This window comes from Echiichthys vipera (assembly GCF_963691815.1).
Source record: "Echiichthys vipera genome assembly, chromosome: 3".
Classification (NCBI taxonomy): domain Eukaryota; kingdom Metazoa; phylum Chordata; class Actinopteri; order Perciformes; family Trachinidae; genus Echiichthys; species Echiichthys vipera.
The window spans coordinates 5,911,404-5,929,828 of record NC_139828.1 but is presented as its reverse complement, the minus strand read 5'-3'; the positions used below and the strand labels follow the sequence as shown (position 1 = coordinate 5,929,828).

The window sequence follows — 18,425 nt, the reverse complement described above, 5'->3', positions numbered from 1 at the left end:
CTCCAAACTCGCTGCAAACTAAAAAAAAAAGAACCGAGTCTGGTGACGCCACATCGCCCGGCTGTTTGAGCTGCTTTTGAACATCTTCAGTAAGAACCAGTGGTGTTGAGGCTGAGATCCATCAAAGGTCCTGAAGTGTTGAGGAACTAACACATGGTTGGTTTTCGGTCTTTTCGAGGGATTTGTTGACAGTGAAAATAAAGAATAACACCGGTTTTATCCTTTCAAACTTCCACTATATAATAAAAAAAAAGACTAAATCCTCCTGTAAGTGTATAATACACCACCGGACCAACCTCTGTAAGTGTAACCCCACCACCTAGTGTGATGGCACAGGTAACGCAGAAACAAAAACTGAGTGCAAATGTGCGCACACACACACACACACACACACACACACACACACACACACACACACACACACACACACACACACACACACACACACACACACACACACACACACACACACACACACACACACACACACACACACACACACACACACACACACACACACACACACACACACACACACACACACACACACACACACACACACACACACACACACACACACACAGAAATAAAAACAAATGGAATCAGAACATCTTATCTCATCTCAAGTATGTCGACACGTGGATCCAAAGAGCTTAAAATAAGTTTTAAACGTCTCCGGTTTAAAAAATCGCAGAAGCATCAGAATAATTAAAAAAATAATATATTACATAAAACTTAAACACTTTGATCGATAACAAGTGGTGTGGCCTTGACGCAAGGCTCAAAACAGCAGTTTGCATACACGCAGAAATGCCTCATCAACAGCACACACACACACACACACACACACACATCACTCAAACACCCTCTGAAGTTTGTCTCATTTGTCTCTGCGCTCACTCACCTCTGACAGTCCCACAGACATGAGAGGAGGACGAATGATCACAGGGTTAGAGGGGTACACAGGAGGACAGAGATGGAAATCAGAAGACGAGAGGTGAATGTCCATGCAGGTGTTGAGATGCTGTCTTTTTTTTTTTTCTTTTTGTTTGTCGTGTTATTGTGAGGAAGAGAAAAGCAGGGAGGATGGAGAGGACGACAGACAGGATGAGGGGGGGCAGTGTTAGCTTCAGATGTAGGTGACAGCACCTTTGCTGTTCCTCTCCATGGTGATTTCTACGTAGGAGGTGGGGACGTAGCCCTCCTCTCCGCTCTGCTTCCTCGCCCTCGTCCAGCCGTCGCCTTTGTCCTCCTCGATGATGTACAACACCTGCAGAGAAGGGGGTGTTGTTGTTAAACGGTGTTCTGGATAGTACGTTTAGGTTATACAACAGACATGTGGAGCCTGTTACTAAGAACCGAGGCCTTCCACTGACCACAGGAAACACAAAATGTATATTTTAAAACGGAAGAAGAAGAAGAAGAAGAAGAAGAAGAAGAAGAAGAAGAAGAAGAAGAAGAAGAAGAAGAAGAAGAAGAAGAAGAAGAAGAAGAAGAAGAAGAAGAAGAAGAAGAAGAAGAAGAAGAAGAAGAAGAAGAAGAAGAAGAAGAAGAAGAAGAAGAAGAAGAAGAAGAAGAAGAAGAAGAAGAAGAAGAAGAAGAAGAAGAAGAAGAATTCCTTTATTTGTCCCGCAACGGGGAAATTCAATTATCACTATTTTTTCATGTTACACACACACAGGCCCGAAATACACACACATGCACACACAGGACCTGTATACATGCAATTAATGGTGCGATGTTAGAGCGAGGGGGCTGCCAGTGACCAGCGCCCCGAGCAGTTGGGGGCCTTGCTCAAGGGCGCCTCGGCAGTGCCCAGGAGATGAACTGGCACCTCTCCAGCCACCAGGCTACGCTCCATTTATGGTCCACACAGGGACTTGAACCAGCGACCCTCCGGTTCCCAGCAGAGTCACCTATGGACTGTGATACTGCCGCCCCAAAGTGTAGTTTAACTTCTGTCACACGTTTCTGTTTGTAAATAAATGAGACAACCCCAATGAAAACGAGTGCAGACGTGTTGCTTTGCCTCAGTGTCCGGGTTGAATTTATTCAAAACGCTTCTTGTACCTTTTGATAGTTCCACTTGAAGTCGCCAAATGGCCTTTTCCTGCGCTGTTGGGGACTATTTTTATAGCAGCGAATTAATCTACAGTTGGTGCTTTACTGAGTAGTCCAACAGCAGCACAGTGTATGTGGGATTCAGTCAAAATAAACTAGTGTGTGTGTTCATTATAGATACAGGATTAAGCTGTAAAAGGCTTGATCTGTTATGTCTGCACACAACCTGAAGGAAAACACAAAATGGAATAAAATAATAAATTACCTCGTCTTCTGCCATCACCAGCGTCCCCTCGTTCTTACCTGAAACACACACCAATGTTAGTTTGGTCAAACTACTCAATTTAGGTTCATGTTGGTACACGTCGACATCGTTGCATGTTTAAACTTTAATGATGTTACAGCTGAGATAAGAGAAAATGCTTCCATCATGTGACCTTGTCAGATAACAAGGATAGTAGCCACAGTAATTGTTAGCAACATGCTAACATTAATACTGGTTTTACTGCCAAGTTAGCCACCTGGCTAGTTAGCTTAGCAAACCAAAGAGTAATAGTGTGTTTAATGTTCCTATTCTGTCGTAACACAAGTTTTAAACTTGTTGGTGTTACAGCTGTGTTTCCCTGTCTCGTCTTCCCCACATAGCAAATTCTCCCTTCAATACTGGACACTTTATCGTACCATCAAAGGAGTAGAGTGCTTTGCAGTGTCCGATGACGGGCAGCGGGTCATCGTCGTCAAATTCGTCATCAAACTCGTGCGGGTCCAGCCCTGGGTTGGGTTGTCCGGGCTGTGGGGGTGTGGCGCGCTGGTGGTGCGGTGTGTGATGCTCCTGACTGGTGTCATCTGTGTAACTGCCCTCGGGACTGATGGGAAACAGGCGGCGGGACTGAGCTTTGTGTTTGCAGGGTTAAAATACAACACTGCTCTGTTGCTTAGATACGACAGCAGACACTCGGCATGCATTTCCCATGGAGAAAATTGTACTTTAGTAGGAATATGAGGACTGCAGCACCACCATCCGAGTCAGCTGCAACACTGGATTACCAAATTAACCTTCATAATGGAGTTTTAAGTTTTAAAAAGGTGAAGCAATGGCATGCATATGTTTTTGTAAAGCTTTATTTTTATGTGTATCAAATTTACTAATAATGCCCCGGGAAGTTTTCTGCAAATAATGATGTAATCATGTATTTAATCTCAATTTAAACCCAGGTAATTCATTAATTCATGATACATTTTTTTTATCTGAAACACTATTCATTTTTGTTCGATTGTACGCCTGCTTGTATACAAGTTTCATATTTTTACACATTAGTACTATGATGGAAATACTACTAGTAACACAAGCATTCATAACGAAGAATTGAATTAAGAATAATAATTGAACTCGGCCTCTATTAAGAATTACATCATTTGTATTTGTTCACTGTTGTGACAAACACTCAAATACAGAAGCAAACTCTTAATTGATCTACTTATGATTTTTAAAAACAAACATTAATGTGACTCTTTACATGTAACTCATAAATACCTCCCTGAACGTCTCGCTCTCTCTCTGTCGGTGTGTATATGTCGAGTGTTTACCTCTCTCTGCCTTGCGGAGTGTGGTGGTGGTTGTCAGCGCTGTGTCTTCGGTCTCCTCTGGAGCTCTGCTTCCCCTCCACCTCTGATAACCAGGTCTGTCAACAGAGAGGGAGGAGCCTTCTGTTAGTATCACAAGTATTATGTTCTGACCGACACCACCATCATCCACACACAGCGTCTCTTTACGTAGCTGAACAGATCTCCCGCTATCTAACATCAGTCTGACTTTATTTGAATCTAAAACTTCTCCCTCTCGTGCCTCGTTTTTATGGATTTCCGAGCGCAGCTTCTCCATGTTACATATGGTCTCGGATATTTTGGGCTGCAGGCTGCTGGGGTCTCCCATCTGTGGGTTCTTCTCATACACGTCCTTCATCTTGTTCAGGGCGTCTCTGAAAAAGACACAAAGCACACAAGCATCGGCGTTGATGGGATGGACTGATGATAATAAGCCGTTCAGAGGTCATGAAAGTGAGGAACACAAGGACACAAGGACATCCACATAGCCATTTTCCTGGATATGTGTTTGATAGGTAAATGTGTGGCTGTTCACAACGACAGACTCCATACAAGATATTTTGAATGGTCAAGGATGAAAAACACAAAAAAGCCTTAAAATAGGGCTCATTTCCATTGTGAAGAAAATGTCAAGCAAACTTAAAACTTAAATAATGTGTAGGTATAAAAATGCCTGATTTTAAAACAAAAAAGGCAATTTTCCTTAAATCTCATAGGAAAGAGAATGAGTTTGACTGCATCTATTGTCGTGGGAGTGGCTGTTTTTTATTGGGTTAAAATATTCAGATAAGTCTTGTGTCTTGTGTGATACACCCATCTTAATTTGCATCAGCCTTATTTTCCATGGGGAGAAAGCTTATTTTGTTTAAATGCCTGCATCCAGATGTGTGCTGGGCGGGGGGGCAGGTGAAGTGTTGGAAGCCCTACCTCTGATCCATCTCTTTCTGGAGCTCTTTGCCGAGCTCGTCGATCCTCTGCTGCAGCCTCTTCCTCCTCTGCTCGGGCGGTAAGTGGCTGAAATCCTCCAGAGACGGGGCCTGGTGGTAAAAGCAAATGCAGGCACTTAAAGTACAAACCGTCTCCAAACGAAGTCAGTGATGTGGAGGAACGATACTGGGAACAACAGACAGAATAAAGGTGAATCTATGTGTTTCTTTGGATGTGGAGAGACCTGATAAAAACCACACAACAAGTGGGAGAAATCCAATTTACAACCAATAACTGAGGCTAAATAATAATTCATATTTCAATATTCCAATACATGTTTGCCAGGTTGGTATTCAAACATAATTCAAAGTACTCAAAAGCTTATTTTTTCACTTTCTTCACATGTTGCTTTCTATAATTGTGCTTCTGAAGTTACCAAAGCTCCTTTCTGGGACTGTGTCAGTGACCAGGTTTACTGTGCACTAATAATAATATCTGACATTAATATTGATAAAAACGGACAAAAAGTGGGAAACTGTGTTTGTATTTAAGTGGGTGAAAGTGTTTTATATCTGACACGAGGCAGGAAATCTAATTTAACCAGGGGAGAAGGATTTACTGTCACTACCGGGTTTATATACTGGACACTATGGGAGGATCCATGCATGAGCACCTACACGGCTGGGTCTTCTTATAACTACTCTACACACACACACACTCACACACACTTACCATCTTGACTGACCACTGACGCGTCAACAGTTTCAGTAAAAAAAAATAATAAAAAAAGGACAAACAACACGGGATGCTGGTTAGTTGTCAGTACGTCAAAACAGCCACCAACAAGCTCGTTGGTCATCATGAAACCCCGTCAGACGGGAGCAGAGGGAGGGAGCACTCATAATTTTCTTTAAAATTACAAAATTAAAAACATTTATCATGTCAGCAGCCAAACTGACTGTCAGGCCACTTTCACCAGATTGAAAAGCAGCCAATCAAAGATAGTTGTGACAGAAGGAAAACCAAATTAGAGTGTTAGGTTGGCACTGAAGCCGCTGCATACTTACACAGCCACTCCAACACACACACACACACAGATCACTGCACACACACACAGATCACTGCACACTCGGGCCAACATCAGAGCAACACACCTGATGTTGAAAAGACATTTTCCCCACACAACACTGCAACCAGAACGCTAAATACCCTCCAAGACCCGCACGCACGCACGCACGCACGCACGCACGCACGCACGCACGCACGCACGCACCCTATCTTTCACCAAGGATCCTCCATCTCGCGATTGGAGCAAAAGTCTGTCTCATAGATGAAAGGAGAGGAAGAAACACACAAAAACAAAAGAAATAGAGGGAGTAAGAACAGGGAGGAGGGGAAAGAGAGAAAGACAAAGACAGAAAAAGGAGAAATGAGTGAGACACACACACACAAAATGGTGTCTGCGAGTTTCATCAAGGTAAAATAACATTTTGGAAATATAAATTGAATCAGACCAGGAAAACACCTCCCAGAGCTTTACGACATTAAAAACTGTGATTTAAAGATTTAAAAAAATAATATATTAAAGCCACTGAAGGTCTGAATGTATTTGCGGGAAACTGCAGACACCCTGAAGTGGAAATTTTCAAAAACCAAAAAACGCTTCAACCTGTCAATCAAAAACCCATCAACGCTACTTCCTGTCTCACCCCTCTCCTCAGGCCCCTCAAATTCTGGGGGATTCTGGGCATTGTAGTCTTTATCTCTGACAGATAGTGGCTCACTAAGTCAGCGCTGAACCGGGGAGGAGGAAAAATGTGGGAGGTGGACCGGGGACGGGAGGAGGAGGATGGAGGTGGAGGAGGAGGAGGAGGAGAGGAGGAAGGGGACTGAGGGGGGGAGAGCAGGAAGAGAGGACAAAGCCAGAGGTCAGGACGACACATTCGGGGTTACATGAATATTATTCACAGGATGAAAACACTGAGTCATGAAAGAGTCATGAGCATGACTCGTGTATGACTTTCGTCTTTGCTGACTCATTTTAACGTTTTAAACGCAGCCTTTGCTTGATTCTGTGTGAACGACCTTGAATTATTCATTTCTTCATCGCTGTGCTGGAATACCTGTGCGAAAAACTAAAAAGAAAGAAAGAAAGGAATAGTCTTTCACGGGAGCGCCACAGTAACCAAGTGGTTACGTATAACCCCAACGTCCACGGTTCGATTCCACCCTTGGAACCGTTGCTGCATGTCATTCCTCTCTCTCTCTCTCTCTCCCCGTTTCTACATCCGTCAAATAAAAACATTTTTTCAAAAATGACTGTTTTCTGTGATCAGGTGGGTCAGATTTTAGAACATCCCATTCTCTTTATATAAACACCGCACAGCTATTTTTACAGTTAAACATATATTTCTCTTTTTTAATTACACATTTCTGTTTCATATTAATGATTCCTGACTTTTGCTGGTTTTTTTTTTGTTTTTTTTACATTTTCTACATGAGCACAGTATTTTCTGGCAAAGTAAGAAGTTATTTCACATGAAATATTGAATATTTTTGTCTCTTTTCATTGGTTTGAAGTGGGCGGAGCTCCGTTAGATAAAAGTGATGTCACATACCCCTACGTATTCATCAGGATTTAGCAATATTAGCATAAATGATTCATGTGTTTTACTTGAATATTTAACATTACAGAGAAAGTTTTCAGGGGCTTTTAATTCTTACATGTATGAGGCACGCCTGTGAAAAGGTAGGGCACAGTGTGTTGAACAATTACACTGATCCATACACACAAACGCACACGCGATCCATCACACAGGTTCCTGATACTGAGGCAGCTGATGACGCCAACATAAACCAACAGCAGACTTAATCATTAACCAACACGGTCTTTATGGAGAGGGGCAAGGTCCAAGGAGTGGATCAGAGAAAAAGGTGTTGTTACAGACACTGGAAAGGCGACAAAATCCTGCAGCTGGAGACGAGCTGAGAGTACAACTGAGGAGCGGAGAAAGTCACAAAACATGAGTGTTCAGGATGTGACTAATAACAGTGCTGTTCAGCTCTAGGGTGGGGATTATAACTGGAGCATTAACTTTGAGTCTGTGTGGAACACAATAAGACTTACTGGTGCAAATTACTGAACTGACCACCAGACACAAGTGACAGATTTGTGGCACAAGTATGTACCGTATTTTCCACACTATACGTCGCACCTAAAAACCTTCAAATGTCTCAAAAGCCGACAGTGCGCCTTATAATCCGGTGGGCCTTATATATGGACCAATATTGAGCCACAACAGGTCTCCAACTACGGTGAGCAGCCGAAGACTCTATTTTCCCAGTATAAGAAGTAACGCGCGGTGCATGTTGAGATATATGAATGCGCGAAGCGTGCCGTTTCATTTCCATCTGTGTGTTTGTGTAAAGAGCCCAAAATGGCTCCTGTTAAGAGACACGCTTACGACGCAGAGTTTCAACTCAAGGCCATTAGTCACGCAGTAGAACACGGGAATAGAGCAGCAGCCAGAGAGTTTAACATGAACCAATCAATGGTGCGGAAGTGGAGGAAGCAACAACCATCTGACTGTTTTGTTGACGTTCCCTTTAGCGCAGCTCCATCTAATGGATGCATAACGTAACCCCAGCCTCGACTGTAGCGTCTGTTCTATGCGCCTTATAATGCGGTTCGCCTTATATATGAAAAAAGCTTCAAAATAAGACATTCATTGAAGGTGCGCCTTATAATGTGGTGCGCCCTATAGTGCGGAAAATACGGCAACTTAAACAACAACAATCACAGACAGCAGTGACAGCAGGGTATCTCTAAATAAATAAAACTATAACATAGTTTTGATCTTGTTCCTAATGTAAAAATTAGGGAAACTGAGACTCAACAGAAGAAGAGGGGTGGGAAAATCCAGACTTGGCAAACATTGAATGCATATTTTATCATTTGTTAGAACCAGAGGGTTTATATCACATATAACATTTCTTTTATATCATTATCATAATGTCTGTTTCTTCTGCTCGCGGTAAAAATAGACCAGCTCAATTAATTAACATGGGCGCTGAAAGGAAGCCATTCGCAGAGCTTCAGCTGCCGTTGGAACCCAGCCCCAATGAAAACGTTATGTGTTTGTATGAGATACAATATGAGTTCAGCTGTGAGCAAATTATTTGGTTTTCCATTGTTCTCAGTTTCAAATTAAAAGGCTTTCATGCTTTTAGAGATAAAGTGGAACATGGTCAACCCCCGCATTAGTGCTGTTTAAGTGCTGTCCATTGACAGCTTAGTTTGGCGTCCTGATGCTTTTCAATAAATCCCCTGAAAGGGTCGAGTCACACTGTTAGGCTCTATAATTATTCTTTATTATTATTTTTATTCTTGTTTTAGGAGGAACTTTGAGATCTTTTTATCGAGACACAACTATATAATGTCGTCGGCCTGTTTGTGTTTAATTTCTCTCCGGCTTCATGAGATAATAATGCAACAGAGACACAACTTGCACCCTTCGTACCTTTGGTTTCTTCCCAAACAGCCACAGCTTGTTCTTGGTCCTGCTCATGGGGTGTTTCGGGTCGGGTCGTGGCCCCGGGGCCCCGTCTCTCTCTCTGTCTCCTTTGGGTGTGTTGCTTATGGTCCCGTCTGACCCCGTTCTGCTCAGATTCTGACTGAAGTCCTCGAAGGGGAAGTCGCCCGGAGGTTCGAAGCCCGACTTGAACGACTCCACGACGATGAATGAGTCCTGGGAAGAAGGGAGGAACGGTGGGGGACAAAAAGAGAGGGAGGAGATACTAAGAAAATATCTTCTCTGTTCATTCTTTCCAACCTTCCCCTACAGCGTGTTAAGCAACATCTGACTTCTTCAGGACAGTTTTCTTTCCTAACATCTTACTACATACCTTTCGCATATCGACAGCTTTGGCAGCAGACACCATTCCTTCAAGACATTTGGAAATGATAGGAATGACCCTCCGCTCTGCCTCTGCGAAGCACCTGTACGTCTCTCCGAGCTTCACCGTCCGACGCTCGTCCATGTCCTGCAGATTCTGTAACACGGAGCAGAGGAAATGGAATAAACACGACTAACAAAGTGCTCATTCTGACACTTCTGCAAGCCTCTCAGCGGTAAACAGATCCTAAACACCCAGTCAGTTTATTAGAAATGTTTTTTGTTTATCCCTGAGAAAACACTCTGAGAAAACACTCTTCTTCTACACTCTACAACCCGAACTGCAAGTTACAGCCTGTTAAAAACACTTGTCCTTAAACTAACGTTACCGTTTGGACGTTTATATGATCCTGAACATAATTCCACCCTTTCGCATGACGGTGTTATCCATTGAGGAGCTCAGATAGAGATAGGAGTAGAATACAGAATAAATCTGAGAATGCTGAAATAGTTTTCCGGGACATTTGACTTTCTCTCTCATTGTCCGTGTGTTTGTCATGAATGGACAATTGGTCAACTGTTTTCCAGATTGTCCAGGGTTGGTAGGGAATCCTGATTAGGAATCAAACATCTACAAGTAAATAAATAATCAGCTGTTTTACTATTGTCTGCTTTGTTATTAGGCTACCAGACTAATAAAGGAAAATAAGCTTGCATGGTCAGAATCTTGTATCTTGTATTGAAAAGGAGTAAAACAAATATGTCGGGGTGGAAGTGTCAGTTTTCATATAATTAGTCGGGGCTGAAGACAATAAACGTGTGTTAAAGATGGATGTGAAGCTACTGTACACGACCCGTTTGCTGTACCTTGAAGATGTGTGGGATGGCGTTGTTGAAATGTTTCCACTGCTCTGCGTTGAAGTTCTGGAGCTGAGCAGCGTAATCGTTCTTACTCTCATCAGCCATGTGGGTGCGCAGGTAGAACTGGGATTTGGCCTGAACGATTACATCCATACAAACATGAGAGACACATTAGCGGAGGCTTCAACAACCTCCCGTCTGACATGAAAACAGATACACACACACACACACACACACACACACACACACACACACACACACACACACACACACACACACACACACACACACACACACACACACACACACACACACACACACACACACACACACACACACACACACACACACACACACACACACACACACACACACACACACACACACACACACACACACACACACACACACACACACACACACACACACACACACACACACACACATACACACACACACACACACAGCATTTCTAACACAGCTTTTATTTAAATGAAAATGGAAAAGGGCTCAAAAGCCGGCACATTGAAAAACAAGCGGTGATGCAATAGAAATGATTTCCATAGTTATTTCAGACAGTTCCTCGTCTTAAAACAGGGCTGACTGGGCTCTGCTTTAACCTCTACTTGGAAAGGTTTATTTTCCTTCGAGCTTGAACTTAATCCACCTACTGTAGTCTAATTATACAGCAAGTGTGGAGGAAAAAGAGGAGCTACAGTATAATTTAGGCATCAATTATACACTTTTAACTTTAAGAAAAACTAAATGTTAGGTATGAGGCTAGTGAGGTGAAGCTATTATTGAATTGTTGGACTTGAAATGTGGATTTCAATGTCAAAAGAATTAAAGAACTGTGTGTTTAGTCTCTACCCTGTGCAGATTTAAGCTACAGCTCATCCAATCACTTACCGTCTTCGGTCATGTGCTCATTATAGATTTAAAGTTAGCATGTTGGTGTTTTCACCGATAATACAAGAAAGGAGAAGCTGGATTCATAGACAAACAGATTATTTACAGCAGTTGTGTTGCAGGCGGGGGCTTCCTACCTTCTCCACCTCTGATTTGGTGGCGTTGATGTCGTTATCTAACCGGTCGTAGGAGATCTGGGACTTCTCTGCTTCTCTACACTCTCTCTCAAACTTCTTTTTACTCTAAAACAACAAAGAAAAGAAGAAGAAAGAAAGCATGGTGTTAAATATATAAAGAAACACAAAATATATACTGAATAATCTCTTCGTTATAATGCACCATCCCTATTTCCAAGAGTCTACAGTGAATAAAAAAAATAAAAATGTGAATACATTTTCTAAAACAAGCCAAACAAGGGAGATGAATCAGGCAGAGAGATAGTTTACTTCCTGCCAGCCCATCTGGGTCACATTAGTAGGGAAGGAAACAGTGAATAGTTGAGACATTACGGTCCAGTCACCGAGTAGTCACTATTAAAGTCGTGCAGACCACACACTGAAACACTCTCCATCACATGTGCCAGAGGAAAGTAACTCAACTAATGTGCGACAGGACCAAAAATGTGACTGGACGTGCATTATTTATACAGAAAACAAGCAATAATTCGCTTTTTAGCTCTTATGGAACTGTGGTGGTTAAGTAAAAGTATTGTAATGAGCAGATTGTTATAAAATAACTCAGGCAAATGCAATTAAATGACTTTAGACGTGAACAAATGGAATCTCTCTTTGGAGTCTTTTAGGAGCCAAAAAGGAGGTCGTCGAGGGCCGAATGTGGCACAGGGGCCTCTGCTTTGTATTGATTTGGGAGGGGCTGGTGCACACTGAGGTCTGTGTGTGTGTGTGTGTGTGTGTGTGCGTGTATGTGTGTGTGTGTGTGTGTGTGTGTGTGTGTGTGTGTGTGTGTGTGTGTGTGTGTGTGTGTGTGTGTGTGTGTGTGTGTGTGTTTCCTGGCCTCTGTCCTTGGTCCCCACAGACCGGGAGGTTTACCAGGAAGAAGAAAAGGTCACTGCTGTCTTTTCAGAGTCAGAAACAAAACATTTTACTTTCTATTAAATTGGACAGAACTGCACAGAGAAGCAATGACACTAACGTGTATCTAAAAACACATACAAGGACCTTAAATACCATATTTGTCTCTTCACTAAATAATGGTATGTGTGAAGTTGGGGGAGGGGGGCGGGGTGGTGTCCCCATTTGCCCCACAGTTACCTTTGTTTGCATTTCTTGCATTCCTTGTGCAAACAAGCATGAGACGAGTACAGCTGGCTGTCCCTAACAGAGAATATTTACACTAAACATTTCATTTTTTCCTCTCCGCCCCTCCCCCTTCGCCCTCCCTCCTCACTTACGTTGTCCATCTGTTTCCAGCAATGATCCAAATGCTGCTGGGCCTTCCTGCCCTCCTGTAGATGCTGCTCACACACACACACACACACACATACACATACACACACACACACAAGAGACACAGGAAAACACACATAAATAGTGCATAAGAACACATTCATATGCACATACACAGATGACCGGACTGAAACAATTTTGAGTCACAGCTACGTACAGACCAACAATCCGGTGGATAAGAAAGTGCTGACAGATTTACAAGGGTCCAGTCACTAAAGCTATAAAATAACACATTTAGACTTAACTGCACTGAAACAAGTTACGCATTACATCATTATGACCGTTTTGCATTACAAGTGAAAAGACCATATTGTTAGGAGACATCACATTTCATACCGTATGTCTGATTTCTACATAACTTGAGAAAATAATCTCAGCTCGAGCTCTATTTATTATCTTTTTCTGGAGCCTTCAGCTGTATCACCATCGGCAGATAGAGTTTGCAGAGTTGTCATGGAGATGGATCTGCTGACATGCGCTGAATAAGACCGCGTGATGTGGTTAAAAGTCCAGAAGAGAGTTGTTATTAAGTTTGTTATTTTGTCAAATCAACAATTTCCCGAGTTTAAGACTGAACTTTGATGCTTCACTTCACATTAATTCAAGTCCTACAAGACCATGTGATATGGTGAAAAGCTCCAATTAAAGCTGGTCATTAAGTCGACCTTAAGTCAGGGCTGTTCTGACCTGTTCCTTCTACCACAAGTTTTGCTTAACTAACCAATATATGTATTTTACATCACAGATTGATGTGTGGCTGACATGAAACATTCATACATGTAAGACATTTTACCTACTTTTAAATAGAGCCAGACAGTTTATTGTCCAATCAAAGACATTTAGGTATCTATTGGCATTAACATGTGAAAATGTTTTTACAGAACATAAAATGCAGAAAAACGATGCGTGCAGTGATTTCAAAACGGTGTCATTACATTGTTTCTCCAGCAGAGCGTGGTCCGCAAATGCCATAGAGAAGGGATGTCTATATAGCTATTTATTTTAGTTTTATTTATAGTTTATTTTCTCAGTGTTCATTTCTAGAACTGGATACTCTTCAGAATGTAATGTCATAATAATGGGAGATATACTCTGATAAAGTCTCAGTATCAGTCTTGGAAATCCCACATTGGCAGTACGCAACGTCAAAAGCAGCGGGTGCAAACAAAAAACAGAGAGAAGGAGAAACGCTGTTGAGGCTCCACATCAATAGATGAAATGAGTGCATCAAAAGATGAATAGATGAAAAATAATAACTGAAAGACTGAATTCTAGTCTGTCGACTACAGCGGAGTTGAACAGAAAAATAATAATAATCTAAGATTCTGAGAATTCATTCATAGAAGAGGTTCTTCCGGGTCGTATTGTTATTTTTATATTTGAAATTGTCACCTGGGTTTTCCTTTACATGTATATATATAAACATATGCCCCATTCATTTGTGGATAAAAGTGCAGGAAAGTGTTTAACCCTAACCCTCAAAAATAGTGTGTGTGTGTGTGTGTGTGTGTGTGTGTGTGTGTGTGTTATATGTGATTGAAAGGAAATCCCTCGCTGACACGTAACAAGTAGAAACAAGATTAAAAATAAGTATTATATGGAGGATGTTTCCTCTCAGGGGTAAAAGCTACACAACAAATCAACGACCTCTCATTGTCTGTGGGATTGTTGCACTAAAAGAAGTTTTTCAACATCATTTAAAGACATCAGTATGGCTCAGACCATAACTGGGAACAACAGCATGTACAGTACATTGTGCCTTATAGTGTGTCACTGAGTATTTGATGCTTTACAGCGCCACACAAGAGGAGGGCGCTGTTCTTCCAGAGCACAAAGAGCTTACTGCATCAGCAGATGGTGGAAGAAGTAAAAGACAGATGGTTAACATCACATCCAACATATTTATCCTCTCGAGGGTATCCAAACAGAAAATAAATGCACATGAGGCAACACACAGGATACAAAGGGCAAACGGCGACATCCGTTACGAAGCAACAGGTTTTTCTGGGAAATGCGGTCTTAATCATCAGTAGATGCACTGAAAACCCTGAAAACTAACCTCATGTGTCACTTGTGTTCAATAATAAGCAGAGAGCAGTGACGTATGAACTTGTTGGTGTACTCACATGCTTCCTCTCAGCTTTGAGGTCTTGGCTGTACCGCATCAGCTCTCCGTACACCTTGTGAGCCATCTCCTCCGCCACCACCTCCCTCTGACCGGCATAGTCGTTGAGCTCATTCAGTACGGAGTAGAAGGACACGCATGATGTGAACCTGCATGCATCCACATTAAACATCTGATCAGCAACATGCTTCCTCTTTCTGGTCTGTTCCCAGATGCATCTGCAGTCAAACAATAAGAACTGAAGAGGAAAAGGAGCTGAAATGATGCACTGAAATGACAGAAATGTCTCAGATGCTGCCTTAAATACTGGCATCGATAAATACATGAGTCCATATAGCGATCCAATACCACATAGTGTAGCCAAGAAAAAACATTTGGATTGATGCTGTGTACTGTGTATGGTGTCATATTTCATATTATTGCATGAATCTGCTGTATCATTTTAATTTTTCAAACGAAAACCTTCAAATTACACATATTCTGGCTGCCTTCAAGAACGGCACAGGAAATCATTCCTACCTGCTGCCATCAGACTCTACAACGCTGCACAACAACGCTGCACAGCAACGCTGAGCGACACTCAGGGAATAAACTCACACTATTCAAAGTGACCTATCACTGAAATGCACCTTTCTCTCTCTTGCACCTTAAATCAACATAGTATATTGTAATATAGTGTTTTAAATCTGCGATACTGTACTCTTATTGTAGTTTTGTATTTTATATTGTATTTTATGTTTTGTATTTCTGATATCGTACCGCTGCTACGATGACCTAATTTCCCCTCGGGGATAAATAAAGTTATCCGTCCATCTATCTATCTATCTATATATCTATCTATCTATCCATTCATCTATCTATCTATATTATGTTGCAAAAATGACTCCTTTGGCCCTTTTTTTGTACTAACATTCTGCACAAAAATTTAAACCTGCAACCAAATGTTTTCATCTCGGTATTTGTAATTCTCATCTGTTCTGATTCTAAATCCATTCACAAAGGCACGATTTATGTATATTGTTCATGACTTAATGGTGACAATATGTTGACATTGCAGACTACAGTATAACACACTTCGAACTTTTGCAGTTAACCTAGGATAAGCTGTATGCTTCTCTACTTTTATGATTGGGTCAGACAGTGATCATCATCAAGACCACGTAGCATAGACGCCAGGTGTTCTGCGTAGAGCCAGTTTGGCACGCACTTCACTGGAGACTGGAAAGTCCAATTGCAGGGAGGATGACAGTTGAGTGGATCGGCAAAATGTCATACATTACGTGTACAAATGAAACGTCAAACAAGAGAAAAAGGGAGCTGACATGATGCACTGAAATGACAGAAATGTCTCAGATACTGCCTTAAATACTGGCATCGATAAATACATGAGTCCATACAACGATCCGATACCACGTAGTTTAGCCATGAAAAACTATTTGGAAAAAATAAAACATTTGGATTGATGCTGTGTGGTGTACTGCTGTTTTTCCCAGCACCAGTGGGATAAAATGATACTGTCTAGCAGGCATTTTCCGCCCTTACAGTGTTCAAGTGTTCAAAAGTAAATAAAGGCTGAAAGATAGAACAAATCCTCTAAGTTCACTCACCTCGGCTCCTCTTCTTTAGAGCGTTTTGGACAGTATTTCTTCACTAAGTTCCTGAAAGGAAAGAGAGAGACAGAGAGAGAAGCAGGATCTCAGTGTTTTATGAAAAATGAATCAAAGATTAAAACATCAAAGCCTCCTCCTGTCCGTTCCCTCAGGCTGACAATACAGACTCCAGTACAGCAACGAGTTAACGATTTAACTAGAGAGCAGAGGAATGTGTGCGTGTGTGTGTATGTGTGTGTGTGTGTGTGTCTGAGTGTGTGTGTGTGTGTGCATGTGTTTTCAGTCATGAAAAAAAGTCTTTCTGCCTGATTTACTTTCTGAACTACATGCACGATAAAAACATCAACACACAGCTCCATCTTTGATCATTCTTCAGACCTGCAGCAGAAGAGTGTGTGTGTGTGTGTGTGTGTGTGTGTGTGTGTGTGTGTGTGTGTGTGTGTGTTTCATGTATTCTGATGGGGATTCCCCCTCTTTGAAATCAACCACTGGGACTGAACTGCTTTAATGAGGATTACCGGGTTTACGCTCGTTGAATTGTCTCAGCCGGCGCTCCGACATTGGATTAAAAACAAATAAATAAAACACAGCAGTCAACCTTTATCTCAACATTTTACTTGGTGCTGATATTGTTAACTCAGTATCTGAACTCAGTAATATGTGCTGGACATGAGGCCAGGCCGCCCAATCATACGCAAACCTACCCAACCATTGTGGATAAAATGCATCCTCCAGAAGTAAAAAGCTAACGTTAAACAAACTACACCACCCACCAGCTTCCACCTGATTTCTCTTGTACGGCGTGATGTCGTCTCATTTAGGACATGTACGAGCTTCAAATTACACAAGTGGGCTATTTACTGATGTTTTGTATCTCTTACGACGAAATTTGAAAATCTATTAACCTTGTGTTCACCACAGATGAGAACGCAGAAAGCAATTCTCCACTTCATGGAAAAACCTTTATCCCTCAAATATACAATGCAACACTTTCAGCTCTTTGCCTAAAAGAGCGGCAGACAGCCGAGAAATAAATCACCTGTTCCTTTAACTTACTTCCCAATTTGGCGTTTGGCGTCTCCTCCAAACAACTCGGGCACATATAAACTGTCTATTCATGAAATGAAATCGCACACTTTTAGGATCCTCCCCAGGAGAATGCACAGACGTTAATGGTTTGTGAGAGTGGCTTTTAACAATGTTAGCCGCAGAAGACGAGCGTAAATACAATGTAATGTTAATTGTTTGATTAATCGGCCATCAGTCTTTAAAAGTCCAATATCGGTCGACCTCTAGTCTGGGCGAAAATGAGTTTGTCTGTACTGAGCAACTGAAGCTGTATTTGGGATGCTTCACAACATCATCACGTGTGTGTGTGTGTGTGTGTGTGTGTGTGTGTGTGTGTGTGTGTGTGTGTGTGTGTGTGTGTGTTTACCGTAGCTGCTTGGCGTAGTTTTGCTCTATGTCCAGCCTCTCCTTGACAAACTTTGCGTAGCGCTCGAGAAAGTCGATCCCCCACTGAGTGTGTTTGTCCAGATTATCAAACTGGTCCTGAAGATGAAAGAGGATAAAAAGAGGGAAAAGGTACTTTTAATTCTGAGTAATACGTCTGTCATGGCGAAACAATGAAAAACACATTAAAGACTCATTTTGCACATAAAAAAACACATTTGAAAGGATTCAGCAGATCGGGAAAATGAATGAATGCAAAGTCAAACAGAGGTGCCTCGAAAGCTGGATGTAAAACTGTCTCTTTCCGACACGTGGGGTTAAAATTCAGGGTCAGATGACTCAGCAGTCTGCCTGGATATAAGCCTGTTCTTATTCACACAAATAAAACACACATGTCCTCCTGCCAGTGACTCAGCGGTAAGTGTTTCATTTCTGCCGTGTATTCATCTTACGCAGGTCTCATTAAATCAAAGCAGATTTCAACCCAAACTAGTTCAGATGATGACAAAGCCAT

General features: G+C 41.9%; 1 protein-coding gene across 1 annotated transcript in view; it reads right to left on the bottom strand.

Annotated features, from left to right (window-relative positions):
- Nucleotides 1-641: 641 nt before the first annotated feature.
- The window catches only part of fnbp1l (formin binding protein 1-like), a 48,406-nt gene continuing 30,622 nt past the window's right edge, over nt 642-18,425 (bottom strand). The window contains exons 2-15 of the mRNA XM_083911577.1: nt 17,895-18,010; nt 16,457-16,507; nt 14,851-14,998; nt 12,670-12,732; nt 11,396-11,500; nt 10,356-10,484; nt 9,499-9,645; nt 9,114-9,341; nt 4,594-4,703; nt 3,908-4,040; nt 3,649-3,743; nt 2,743-2,927; nt 2,327-2,364; nt 642-1,270 (exon numbers count right to left, since the gene is read on the bottom strand). Coding sequence (XP_083767703.1) covers nt 1,130-1,270; nt 2,327-2,364; nt 2,743-2,927; nt 3,649-3,743; nt 3,908-4,040; nt 4,594-4,703; nt 9,114-9,341; nt 9,499-9,645; nt 10,356-10,484; nt 11,396-11,500; nt 12,670-12,732; nt 14,851-14,998; nt 16,457-16,507; nt 17,895-18,010 — 1,689 coding nt within the window. The 3' untranslated portion in view covers nt 642-1,129. The remainder of the gene's footprint in view (nt 1,271-2,326; nt 2,365-2,742; nt 2,928-3,648; nt 3,744-3,907; nt 4,041-4,593; nt 4,704-9,113; nt 9,342-9,498; nt 9,646-10,355; nt 10,485-11,395; nt 11,501-12,669; nt 12,733-14,850; nt 14,999-16,456; nt 16,508-17,894; nt 18,011-18,425) is intronic.